At 42.9% G+C, this 14,082-nt stretch overlaps 2 protein-coding genes across 5 annotated transcripts in view; both read left to right on the top strand.

Moving 5' to 3' along the window:
- LOC100881119 (dual specificity protein phosphatase 10) overlaps window positions 1-13,211 on the top strand; it is an 83,150-nt gene extending 69,939 nt beyond the window's left edge. For both annotated transcript variants that reach the window (XM_012298572.2, XM_003700337.3), the window contains 2 exons: window positions 2,916-3,308; window positions 9,630-13,211. In XM_012298572.2, coding sequence (XP_012153962.1) covers window positions 2,916-3,308; window positions 9,630-9,943 — 707 coding nt within the window. In that variant the 3' untranslated portion in view covers window positions 9,944-13,211. The remainder of the gene's footprint in view (window positions 1-2,915; window positions 3,309-9,629) is intronic.
- RpS11 (ribosomal protein S11) overlaps window positions 1-14,082 on the top strand; it is a 352,472-nt gene that overhangs the window by 337,335 nt on the left and 1,055 nt on the right. The window contains exon 1 of one of the 3 annotated variants that reach the window (XM_003700298.3): window positions 13,723-13,880. The exons of the other annotated variants lie outside the window; for them this stretch is intronic. Within the exon in view, the coding sequence (XP_003700346.1) occupies window positions 13,869-13,880 (12 nt within the window). The 5' untranslated portion in view covers window positions 13,723-13,868. Of the gene's footprint in view, window positions 1-13,722; window positions 13,881-14,082 lie in introns of those variants that run through there. 3 annotated transcript variants of the gene reach the window in all.

Below are 14,082 nucleotides of genomic sequence, written 5' to 3'. Positions count from 1 at the left end.
ATCAATGAATGGCGCGCAATTTAAAACTGCGTCTAATCACTTAATGGCGGATAAAGTAGATCCGATAGAGAGAATAGAAAAGGGAATAAGGAAAATTATGGCAGTAAATCGAATCCGGAAGGACCTCTCCCTCCATTTCCCTGTGAAAAGGAAGTTTAGTTGCGGTGACTGCGGAATAATCATCGGCCTCGCGACACCAGCAGCACACACGGGGTTGGCGGTCATGGCGGTGCGACGGCAGGGGGCTAAAAGAGTGACTCATCGTTGAGCCAGGCCAGGCTTTACGAGCTGCAGGTCAGGAGAGGAAGACACTTTTAGCCCACATTTCTTCTTCCCCCCTCTCTCATCATCCTGCTCTATTGCCGGCGTTCCTTTATTTTTATCCCGGTCGTTTATTCGCGGTTTCCACGTTTCCTCCTCTAGCTTCCTCTTCTCGTGGTCTTACACGCGCCTGATGGATTTTCTTCATTCTGATCGTGTGTTTGCACTTGTGGATATAGCGGCAGCTGTTTAACTTATCGATCAGCGGTCGTCAGGAAGTTGGGAACAATTCCACGTAGAGTTATTTAGAGGGATGCAACGTGGCGATGTAGTATATGGTCGTGTGGTGTGCACTGCTGTGGAGGATTGTGATATAGGAAGCGGCGAAATGAATTCTGACGATGTTACATTTAGCAATTCGGGGTGTGGAGATGTAACGCCTATTAATTCCACGCGTGGCGATATAATGGAAGGTAATCAACGCGTAATAAATCGGTGCTTGGCAATATAACGTGTAGTAATTCGATATATAGCGATTCGACGCGTAGTAATATAATGCGTAGAAATTTGACGCGTGGCAATATAACAAGTGGGAATTTGGCGCGTAGCAATTCGGTGCGTAGCGATGTAACGTGAGGAAATTCGATGCGTGGTGATATAACAAATGGAAATTCGGAGCGTGGCGATATAACGCGAAGAAATTCGGAACGTGGCGATATAACGCGAGGATATCCGGAACGTTGCGTAACGACGCTAGGAAATTCGGAGCGTGACAATATAACGCGAGGACATTCGGAACGTTGCGTAACAACGCTAGGAAATTCGAAGCGTGGCAATATAACGCGAGGAAATTCGGAACGTTGCGTAATAACGCTAGGAAATTGGGAGCGTGGCAATATAACGCGGGGAAATTCGGAACGTTGCGTAATAACGCTAGGAAATTCGGAGCGTGGCGATATAACGCGAAGAAACTCGGAACGTGGCGATATAACGCGAGGAAATTCGGAACGTTGCGGAACAACGCTAGGAAATTCGGAGCGTGGCAATATAACGCGAGGAAATTCGAAACGTTGCATAACAACGCTAGGAAATTCGGAGCGTGACGATATAACGCGAGGAAATTCGAAACGTTGCGTAACAACGCTAGGAAATTCCAAGTGTGGCGATATAACGCAAGGAAATTCGGAACGTTGCGTAACGACGCTAGGAAATTCGAAGCGTGGCAATATAACGCGAGGAAATTCAGAACGTTGCGTAATGACGCTAGGAAATTCGAAGCGTGGCAATATAACGCGAGGAAATTCGAAGCGTGGCAATATAACGCGAGGAAATTCGAACGTTGCGTAACAACGCTAGGAAATTCGGAGCGTGGCGACATAACGCAAGGAAATTCGGAACGTTGTGAAATAACGCTAGGAAATTCAGAGCGTGGCAATATAACACGAAGAAATTCGTAGCGTGGCAATATAACACGTAGCAATTCAGCATGTGGCGATATAACCCGTAGAAGTTCGACGCGTGGCGATATATTCCACGAGTTGCAATGTAACGTGTACTAATTTCATTAGTGGCGATATAGCACATAACAAAATAATATAACATCAATCTCCATAAAAATAAAAATTCAAAAAGCTTGAACAGAATCCTCAACTAACAACAGGTCTCTTAGACCGCCTCATCCACGTTTCTTAAGACTCTCAGACTTCCAACATTGAAGATTTACGGTGCAACTTTGATAAGGCTTCCAGAATCACCGAAAGTACACAGTGGAATATTACAAAGATTCGTTCTCCAATGATGCGTTGAAAGAGCGCTTGCGGTTACATCGCAAACAGTGCGAATTTAACACACGGAAGTACCTGTTACGCCGGAAAGGTGTATTAGCTAAGCATCGCGTTTCTCTAGAAATCGCTGAGTACACAATGCCGGACCAGAATTTGGTTCACTAGGAGCTGAATCATTGCATTGTGTTCCGCGGGACGGACACGAAACGGGAATGGAATTTCTACACTCGACTCGTTTCCTTTGCGTCGCTTTTATTTGCTGAGCATTCAAAATTGCGAATTCTGCACGGAAAGTCCGGTTCTGAATATCTGATTCATGAGTACTCCCGTTGATCATATTCTTACATACTGCGATGGTAATGTAAAATTTGCCGCTGGAGTGTGCGCTGCTAATTCTTTTCTCGATCTTTTTAAATGTTTGAACGTATAGAAAAATATAGGGAAATTAAGTAGGATAATAATACGGTGTGATGTATGGAACAGTAGTTCAATTTGATACAAATGCCTCAAATGCAGGACCACTACAGTTAGGAGTATAAATTAAATTACTTACTGTGATTGCCAAATCTTTTAGAAATTCTAACATCAATTTCTATAAGTTCCTGAGCTCCCAAATCTTTCTATTCTCCAAACGTGTTTGGAGATTCGCAAGGTAGCAAATGCATCAGCGGATCCTCTTTCTCTCGCATCGCAATTTTCCCTAGGGGTACCTTCTGGACGGTGTATCGTCCGTTTCAAAGCAACCCGATACTTCTCACGAGCAGTTCCCACGATCGAGCCTTCCCCAGCTGTTCTTTTAGGCACCCAACGAACCTGCAGCACCCGAAAGCCCTACGTTTCTAACGAACACGTTTTTCTGGTCGGTTCCAGGTGGACACAAGGAGTTCCACAGGCGGCACAGGGACCTCTGCGAGGATACGCTTCTCCCAGCAGGCGGAGCTGGTCCATCGACGGTCAGCGGTTGCCCGAGTCCAGGACCCGGTTGTCCGGTGTTGAGCCTGTCTGGACCACCGACTCCCCAACCCGCGGACATCGACAGTCATCCTGCCTCTCGAGTCCTGCCGTTCTTGTACCTCGGCAACGGCAGGGACGCGGCTGATCTTCAGCTCCTGAGAGCGCTAGGCGCCACCAGAGTCCTCAACGTCACTTCCCAATTACCTGGTTACCACGAGGAGAGGGGTATCACCTACAGACAGATCCCTGCTTCGGATTCCGGTCACCAGAATCTGAAACAGTACTTCGAGGAGGCCTTCGACTTTATCGGTGAGTTCTCTTTTCACCAATTTCCTTTTTGCAAAACTTCCGAGGCAGCACTGATCTACTTTGGAAGAAATTATTCGTAGTCACATGGGTGGAGTTCATTTTCATTATCGACGCACGTGTGTGGTATAGCAATAGGTAGTCACGTTGTATATTTTCTATAAATTGCAATGTCAATAAATGGGTGACTTCTCCCTTTCATGAAGATATAGCAATAGGTAGTCACATTGCATATTTTGTATAAATTGCATTGTCAATAAATGGGTGACTTCTCCGTTTCATGAAGATATAGCAATAGGTAGTCACATTGCATATTTTGTATAATCTGCATTGTCAATAAATGGGTGACTTCTCCGTTTCATGAAGATATAGCAATAGGTAGTCACATTGCATATTTTGTATAAACTGCATTGTCAATAAATGGGTGACTTCTCCGTTTCATGAAGATATAGCAGTAGGTAGTTACATTGCATATTTTGTATAAACTGCAATGTCAATAAATGAGTGACTCTTCCGTTTCATGAAGATATAGCAATAATTAGTCACATTGCATATTTTGTATAATCTGCATTGTCAAGAAATGGGTGACTTCTCTGTTTCATGAAGATATAGCAATAGGTAGTCACATTGCATATTTTGTATAAACTGCAATGTCAACAAACGGCTGACTTCTCCGTTTCATGAAGATATAGCAATAGGTAGTCACATTGCATATTTTGCATAAACTGCAATGTCAATAAATGGGTGACTTCTCCCTTTCACGAAGATATAGCAATAGGCACATTGCATATTTTATATGAACTGCAATGTCAAGAAATGGGTGACTCCTCCGTTTCATGTAGATCGGCCATTACTCTCCGGGAGTAACGGTACAGTATATTTCACGGAATAATCCGACGGTAAAAGTAAACTAGAATGAGAATCCACCGTTCATAAAACTCAGCTCCATAAATTGTTCGGAAGCAGAACGAGTCACAGGAATTAGCAAACATCATACTCATTCATCGCGTAACAAGAGAAGCGAGAGTTGAATAGGTCGAAACGAGCAACGCGTACCATACTGACATTGAACGGACGACGTGTGGTCGTTCCATTGACGCTGTCGAACCTGTTGCGTGTGATTCAACAAAAATACAAGGATCGCCACGGCGGCGGTAAATTGGTCTAATTGCATTGACGGTGCAAAATGTCAGGAGGTTAGAGAGGAGGCTACGTTTAATTTATCGCGAGGGAAAGAGATGAGAGAGCAGTCACAAAGAGATGTTAGCTGCTGTCGATGAGTAATTCTTTCGAATGGGTGTGTCCTCGGTTACTATAATCTGTTTGTATTTGCCGCGCTCTGAGTGCGCTTGCGCGTTGCGTTCGCAATTCGAAATTTATTCGACCTTATTATTCTTGATCTTATTTAACGTCGTAAGTGGATCATTGCAGAAAGTATGGAGGAATCTGGTAGAAAGAATTGTTATAGGTCAAACCTAACCATATAATGCGTGATAATAAGTCCATGATTTATAGTGTGTTGATTAGGTATGTTAAAAATCGATGCGTAGATGATATAATGCATGCGTAGTAATTCGGTGTGCGGTATATCACACGGTAATCCGGCGCGTAGCAATTCGGTGCGTGGCGATATAACGCGAGGAAATTTGAAACGTGGCAATATAACTTGTGGAAATTCGAGGCGTAGCAATTCGGTACATAGCCATATAACAAGTGAAAATTTATCGCGTAGCGATATAACGCGAGGTAATTCAACGCATAGAAATTCGGTGCGTGATGATATAAGCGGAAATTCGGAGCATGGCGATATAATGCGAGGAAACTGTACGCGTAGAAATTCGATGCGTGGCAATATAATGCATGAAAATTCGACGCGTGGCGATATAACACGTGGAAATTCGGAGTGTTGAAATTCAGTGCGTGGTGATATAACGCGTGGAAATTTGACGCATAGAAATTCGGTGCGTGGCGATATTACGCGTGGAAATTCGGAGCATGGCGATATAACGCGAGGAAATTCGACGCGTCGAAATTCAGTGCGTGGCAATATAACGCGTGGAAGTTCGGAGTGTTAAAATTCAGTGCGTGGCGATATAACGCGTGGAAATTTGACGCATAGAAATTCGGTGCGTGGCGATATAACGCGTGGAAATTCGGAGCATGGCGATATAACGCGAGGAAATTCGACGCGTCGAAATTCAGTGCGTGGCAATATAACGCGTGGAAGTTCGGAGTGTTAAAATTCAGTGCGTGGCGATATAACGCGTGGAAATTTGACGCATAGAAATTCGGTGCGTGGCGATATAACACGTGGAAATTCGAAGCATGGCGATATAACGCGAGGAAATTCGACGCGTCGAAATTCGGTGCGTGGCAGTATAACGCGTAGAAGTTCGGAGCATGGCGATATAATGCGAGGAAATTCGACGTTTAGAAATTCGGTATGTGGCAATATAGCGCGTGGCGATATGACGCGTGGAAATTCGACGAGTAGCAATTCGTTACGTAGCAATATCTTGCGTAGAAATTCGGAATGTTGAAATTCGGCGCATGGCAATATAACGCGTGTCAATGCAGCACTCAGACTTTATAGCTATTGAAATATTCCGGTGAATATTGATAATGCCTTGAACGTACCTCAGACCTATTTCAAGGTCCACACGGTTCGAACCTACAAAGGGTTAAATTCTGCTTTTGTTTGTCCTCCATGGAGAGGTTCCTTAACGGTCAACGCACCAAGGTGCCCTTCATTTCACGCAACAGTCCCTACGGGTGTTGGGGACGGTTGGCCAGGTACAGCATTCCACCAGTTGCACATTCGGTAGGGCTCTCTCCCTCGTGTGTAAGTGTTCGGGCGCATGTGCGTATGGGGTACACGCACGCACTCGCGTTCGTTGTGTTCGGTTACACACACGACCCCGTACGGGACAGCAGAATGCGGTGCAGTAAACATACAACACAAACAAAGGAGGCCCGACATTGGGCCAACACCGTGATGATGGGGATTTACGAGTGTGCATTCGATGGTGCGCGCGTGCACCCATGACTCATGGTTTCATGAATGGAAGCCTTTCGTCTTCTAGTCCTCGCACGGTGAATGGTCCACCGGAAACGGCTAGTTACACCCTGTTTCCGTTAAACCGAACCGCCTGGTGCAATGCCGTCGATGAGGGAAAAACGAGCGGCGAGGGAAAATATGTCATCGGGAATTCCGATTTAAATTCCGGAAACGTTTCTGTTAATTCCTTTCCGATTGCTCGGATGCTTTACAGAATCTGTCGAGATGTTTTACACTTTTATAAATTTTATGTAGCATGTTTGTGATTTCACTTTTACATAGAAACCTATCTTTTCTATATTTTGTAAGGTAATAACGTTTCGAAGAATGATGTAGGATAAGTATAGCGTCGAGGCAACAAGTACCTTTTTCCCGGAACACGATATCATTTACAGGATCGCGGCAGGTGTCACAGCTTTTTGTTACTGTGTACACATATGTCCCGTGTGTATTACCAAAATATCCTCTCCTACTTTTCCTCTAATTCGCCCCAGTTTCTGCTTCCACTCCCCAGGCTCTTCATCCCCAAGAAAGCTCTCACAGCTTTCCACTAGTTCTTGCAAACCCCTTTTCTTTCCCGCTCCTCTCTTTCCTCCCCGCTTTCTCCGTCTGGCCATTCGTCATTTGTGACTCATAGCAGATGTCTGCTCGCGGGGTCTACACGAGTGATCGCACGCACGTCACCCTAACTCCTGTGTTACAACGTTTAGGGGCCGATACACCCCTCCCTGTCTCGACTAACGTTTACCTACACCACTTCTATTACGCGAGCAACGATCCGTAGATAAGATTGGTCCCGCTGCTTATCGTCGTTTAGCCACGCGTTAGCGATTAGGCCCCGGGATTTTCGAAATCTCCAATAGCTTTAATCTTTCAAATTGAGAGATAACTTATCTATTTTTTTAGATGAAAGATTGTAGCAGGCAATTTAGTAATCCTTTCGATGTTATAACATACGTATTCACTCAACAATGGACATTTACGTACGTATATATACGCACTCGAAGAATTGGGGTTAAGTACCAATATCGTATATGTACGCTCTTGAACAGTCGTTATTTATGCTCAGTTGCAGACTGTGTGCTGTACATGCATGATCTTTTACCGTCATGGCGTAACATTTATATTCATATACTCATACATATGGTCATATATATCCAGACACATGCTCTCTCATATTCATGTACTCATGTACATGTACACATATGCATTTGGTCACTTACATATATCCATACACGTGCACTCTCATATTCATATACTCATGTACATACATATACTCATATGCATATGGTGGCATACATATATCCATACACATGTATTCTCATATTTATATACTCATGTACATGTACACATATGCATATGGTCACTTACATATATCCATACACGTGCACTCTCATACTCATATACTGATGTACATACATATACTCATATGCATATGGTGGAATACATATACCCATATGCATATGGTTACTTACATATAACCATACACGTGCACTCTCATATTCATATACTCAAGTACATATACACATATGCATATGGTTACTTACATATATCCATACACGTGTATTCTCATATTCATATACTCATATACATATGGTGGAATACATATATCCATACACATGTGTTCTCATATTCATATACTCATGTATATATGTATACACATATGCATATGGTTACATACGTATATCCATACACATGTATTCTCATATTCATATACTCATGTACATGCATCATATGCATATGGTTACCATACACATGTCCATACACATGCAGTTTCATATTCATATACTCATGTACACGTATCATATGCATATGGTTACATACACATGTCCGTACACATGCAGTTTCATATTCATATACTCATGTACATATGCACATATGCATACACTCATGTACCTATATTCGCGTAGATATTGTCATATGCATATACTCGTGTACCTATACTCATGTAGATGTATTCATATGCATACAGATAATGCCATATTCATGTCTTCGTACTCTGTCGAAACCTCCGTGCAAGTTTTCCGCAAAAACGGTACATTCGTCGGCTTTTTCCGTTGTTTGTAGTCCCGCGTGCGTTAACATGCGCACTTGCAGCGGTTCTCATGCCCTCCCTTTGTGTATTACATACACCAGCGCATTGCATAGGATAGAGGCGCGCGTCACCGTGACTCATTGGCGATACGATAGCGTCCCTCCGCGTTACGTAACCGAATCGCCTGTTTGGGTTACACGGCTGGTTTTGTGTTTGATCGTTTACAACAACGCGATCTCGCGTCATCCGAGCGAGTTGCCCGCTCGCTCGTTTGTTTTGCTCGTAATTCACCTCCTAGAAATTGTGGATGACGTGATCCCCGAGGCTGCGTCGATGACCCCTATCTTTGGGACCCGACGAGAGAACCTACGCAGTTCGAATTTCCTCTTCGAATACGGTTACTTTCACGGAAACTGTTATCTCAAAATTCGAATATTACGAGTCGGGTGTTTCGAAACTACATATATTTCCAAATGTCTTCAAATTCAAGGGAATATACTTAGATCGTCAAAGTTCTCAAATTCTTACATCTCCAGATATGTCCCGAAATTTTCATATTCTCAAAAATACCTAAGTATCAACATATTAAAAATCCACCTCATTCGGTTAACATACTCTTGTATTTGTGCTGCTGTATCTCCTCATGACGCACAGGGTGCGTCTTACATAAACAGTGCTGCCCTCTCATATATTTCTAAATCTCCTCGTGACGCACACGGTGCGTCTTCCATAGACTGTGCTCTCCTCTCATATATTTATTATTTCATGACGCACACGATGCGTCTTACATAGACAGTGCTGCCCATTCATATATTTCTGATTTCCTCATGACGCACACGGTGCGTCTTCCATAGACTGTGCTCTCCTCTCATATATTTATTATTTCATGACGCACACGATGCGTCTTACATAGACAGTGCTGCCCATTCATATATTTCTGATTTCCTCATGACGCACACGGTGCGTCTTCCATAGACTGTGCTCTCATATATTTTTAATTTCATGACGCACACGGTGCGTCTTCCATAGACTTTGCTCTCCTCTCATATATTTATTATTTCATGACGCACACGATGCGTCTTACATAGACAGTGCTGCCCATTCATATATTTCTGATTTCCTCGTGACGCACACGATGCGTCTTCCATAGACAGTGCTGCCCTCCCCTATGTTTGTAATAGAAAACTAGCTGAAAGCGAGATAATAAAAATATTTGTTTGTGTGATTACAGAGGAAGCCCGAAAAGCCGGAAGCAGCGTGCTGGTCCATTGCCAAGCAGGCGTATCTCGCAGCGCGACGATCGCGATCGCGTACATCATGCGGCACAAGGGTCTGTCGATGGTGGAGGCGTACAAACTGGTGAAGAACGCGCGGCCGATCATCAGTCCGAACTTGAATTTCATGGGCCAACTGTTGGAGCTGGAGCAAGGGTTGAGGGCGTCCGGCGGAGTGGCATCCGCGCCGGAGGAGCCTAAAGGTTGTCACCAGTGTCGCTGGTCGCATCAGCAGAACAGCGAGGAGGTGACGTCCGGTTGCAGCGTGTGAGGCGCCCTCCGGACAACGCAGCGGGCAACGGGACCCGGCGATCTTTCTTCTCCGGGTTTTCTTCAGCGAATCGAAGAACGAGCCAGCGCGCCGTCGAAAGACACTCTACACGCATACACATATCCTGTACATCCGTACGAATCGAACTCGTGTTCGTTCTTCCTGGCCCCCTTGCGAAGAGAACTCGAATTCACCTTGCTACACACGTGCCTTCGCCTAGCGCTACCCACGAACGGGAAAGGCTGACGATTTACAGAGACACTTATTATTTCTGTTCACGAAGATCGGAGAGCGTCGTTCGACCTCGAGGAACCATCGTCATCGATTCTGACGCGTTGCGAATATCTGACCCGTTGACCGCGCGATTTTTGTACGCGGTATCACGGTAGATCGTAGGAAAATCGACCTCTTCCCGACACGGACTCGATCCTGCGTATTATTTATATTTTCGAAGGGGAGAGAGACAGAGGAAGGACGTTCACGCGGAAGCTTGGTGCGATCGTCGTCAAAGGTGTACTTACGCGACAGTGTTCCGTAGTTATGTTGGTACAAATACATGTAAGACTCGCGTTCGTCACGGAAAATCGTGAACCTTTTTAACGTAGGCATCTTCTGTACGCGGCGAGAACATGTACGTTTTATTTTTACGGCGGTTTTGTTGGAGAGGTCTATCTCGGTGATGGGCGAGGCTCCTCTGCACGGAGTACGGCGTACACCGACTGTAGCCACTTTCTCAGTTTGAAAATTTGGATATCCGAAAACTGTACATTTTGAAATTTCTATATTTACTTCCAAATTTTCAAATTTGCTAATTTATGTACTTGAAATTATTTCGAAATTTGTAATATTCGATACATTATTCCGTGCACTCCTCGGGCACACCATCGCCGATCTGTATACACACGCGTAATGATTTATTCGTTTTGTCGTTCGTTTCTGCTTTGACATGTATATTTTTTTAAACAGCGTCCTCAAATTCGCGTTTTCTTTTTTGTTTTTGTTGGGTGCGTTTTATATTGACACCGTGTTTTGCATCTGCGTTTAGAGAGGGACACCGCTTGAAACGCTGATCGCGCACGTAGAAACGAGAAATTTCTGTAATTATATATTACGTGTATTTCACGATTTATGTTCGCAAAAATTGCACCCGGGTTTTGCCCTCGAAGAAACGCGCGCGTGGATAAAAATGGTGGTAAATATTCGTGAATCGATATTTGCGGTTTTCCCCCCTTTGCCTATTTGTATCTCTGTATTCGTATAACTATATTATTTGATAGCGAAGTGGTTTATATTTGATAAAAATAATATATCGTTAACTTGGAATTAGCTTGACCACGAGCTCCGTAGCATTTAAGGATCTGGTTGAGATCCAACCATCGTGATCTAGTCGTTTGTTGGGATATGTAATGATATGATATAAGAGCGTAAGGGTGAGTTCAAATGTGACCCTGCCAATTAGATTGTAAACGTCGTCGAGAATTCGAGGGACACGATTTTTAAACCGAGGATTAGATGCCAAAACACGGATTTTTCTTTTTAGTTCAAGCTTCGATTACTGTGTAACGACCGTTGAAACGTGTACATAAACACACAAGCTACATCGAGTTTAAAGATAATGTTTTGAACGGACATCGAATTCAAACGATTTGCGTATGAGAGAACTTTCTCCGTTTATTGGATTGTACGAAATCTGACCTCGCATCACTGTGTATCTATCTCAGGTTATTCAAATGAAATTCGTAGATGTTAGCGCGTGGAACTTTATCCGAATTGTTCGACATCGATGTACCGTGCAACTCGAATGAATTGTCACCTCGAGCATAACAGTGGAAAATATCTGAATTTGATTCTACCCCTATTGGGGAACAGTATGCGAAATGAATAAACGGGTGGCGTTCATTCGAGTCATCCGGATGTGTAACTACTTTATACTTTAACCGACGAACAGCACTCGAGCCAATCGATAAAAACGAGAAAGATGAATCGTACGTGATTTCGATCTTCGGTGCACCTCGAACAAATGGCCTAAGGGATCGAACGCGAAACGTGCTAGAAATACTTGTATATACAAACAGAACACCGACAATCGTCGCCGCTGTTGATCGAACCGAGCAGCTGTTCAAAAGAATCACCGATACCGATATGCCTTTCTACGTTTTAGAGACTCAAAACTGGTGACAATAAAAGAAAAACGCTCGATAAGAGAACAGAGACCTGTCGTGCGTGAAACAGTTATTCGTTTCGCGACACGTATTATATAGATAAATATATATGTTGTATGTATAGCATACGAGACAGAGAAAGTTCCTTCAGATTCTCTAATTCTCTCGAGGAAACGGTACATATCAAAGAGACGTCGCCTTTTCATTTCTTTTCTTGTAAATCGCGGAGGGTCACGAAACTATCTTGTGGAATCTCGTGACGCTTCGCGTGTAGACGTTGTAAAAATTGTAGCGAATAGTGTGTTGTAAATAACCGCAGAGCAAAGACACAGGCGATGAAAAAGATTCGCAAGCGAAAAGATACCGATCGACGTTGTAAAAACTATATTATAGTAACAATATGGTCGCATGCAACTTAGGTGTTGGTCAAAGTCAGTTCAGGTTAGATCTTGGGGCATCTACCCCTTTTCCTTCAGATTTTCTACAAACAAATTTCAGAATTTTTGACTTCTAAATTACTTTCAATTTGAAAAACCTATGTTGTATTGTATGAGACACGTATGGAAGTGAAAGAATTTAAACAATAAATACATCGATCCGTGATGAATCTAGAACCGACGAAGCAAAACCTTAAAATGGGATAAAATATGTACATAACCGTTGCTCTCGTAGTTCGACAAAATTGATTAATAGAAGACACCGTATACTAGAGTGCCTAATTTGTACAATCGAACATGTTCCTATAACGATATGCTATGTCTTGAACCCCGCTTTGTCCATTTTGCTTTGCAAGACTCCGTAAGATCGTGATTGATCGTGGATCGATGTATTGTTGTCTTTCTCTGTTTATAGAAGACCGCTCACAACCATGTAATCAGCCGCGTTCTCCAAACGGATAAGTAGCGGAAGGATTAACATTGTGGAAACATTGACGTTCGATCGGATTCTTTTTCCTCTTTTTTTTTATGTACAGCCGAATATAACATAAAATATACGCATACGCGAGGACAGAGACCATTGTATCATATCAAAATTTAATTAGAAGATATTTTATGAATAAAAGTGTAAATCGCACACGCTTGTGGTCGATTTGTTTTCTCAGCAAACGTGACTTTTGTATTGTTTATTCCTCTCTTTTCCTTAATGTATATAACAGATAATATTAAACCAAAAAGAAACAGAAGCGCTTTTTTTTAAAGTATTAAAAAAAGCTTCATTGGCAGCAGTAAACTTATTTCTTTTAATATGTGGACCGAAAAAAGTCTAGCCATCTAGCGGCGAAACGCGGGAACTAACGGCACTAAATCCTACCTCCAGCAGGTCCTAAAATTAGTTCCGCCATTCGCTGCTAGATGGCTAGACTTTTTTCGGTCCAGCAATTATTTTAAAATTCATATTCCAGAGCTTTCAGAGACTTGTGACAGCATAATTTCAGCTCTATTATATCCCTAGGACACTGAACTCTTACTACAATATTCTAAAAGTCTCTAATTTCGAAAAAATACGTAACTCTATATTTTACTGACACCATCGTTTATCGCTGTGTGCACCCTCCTCGCACGCATAAATGTTTTCCCAGTCCTTTCAACTTTTCAAGCTAATTACTTTGCAAGAATAGTAAGTATAAGTTCGTTTTTATTTCAAGAAGTGCAATTCTGAAATTCCCGCTAAAATTATTACTCATTCCTTCATGTTGGCTCTACTGGTTACTCGAGTGATGTTGGTCAGCTTTCCGGTTTGCATTCCCCTTTCAACACGGCAAGATGGCAGATCAGGTACGTGTACGATTTAGTAGCTCTAATGTGCATAATATTTCACGTTTGTCTGGGGTTCCTTTAAATATTATTACGTATACGATTGTATTTAACGTAGGACTTCATAATGGGATGAAAGAATTAGTCGCTTAGAAATATCGTGAGAAGAGTATAACTTGTAATACTGCTACACGTGGTTAGGTCGCACAAACAGCGTTTTACC

This window comes from Megachile rotundata, chromosome 10 (genome assembly GCF_050947335.1).
Source record: "Megachile rotundata isolate GNS110a chromosome 10, iyMegRotu1, whole genome shotgun sequence".
Lineage (NCBI taxonomy): Eukaryota > Metazoa > Arthropoda > Insecta > Hymenoptera > Megachilidae > Megachile > Megachile rotundata.
This window is presented reverse-complemented; position numbering and strand designations above follow the sequence as displayed.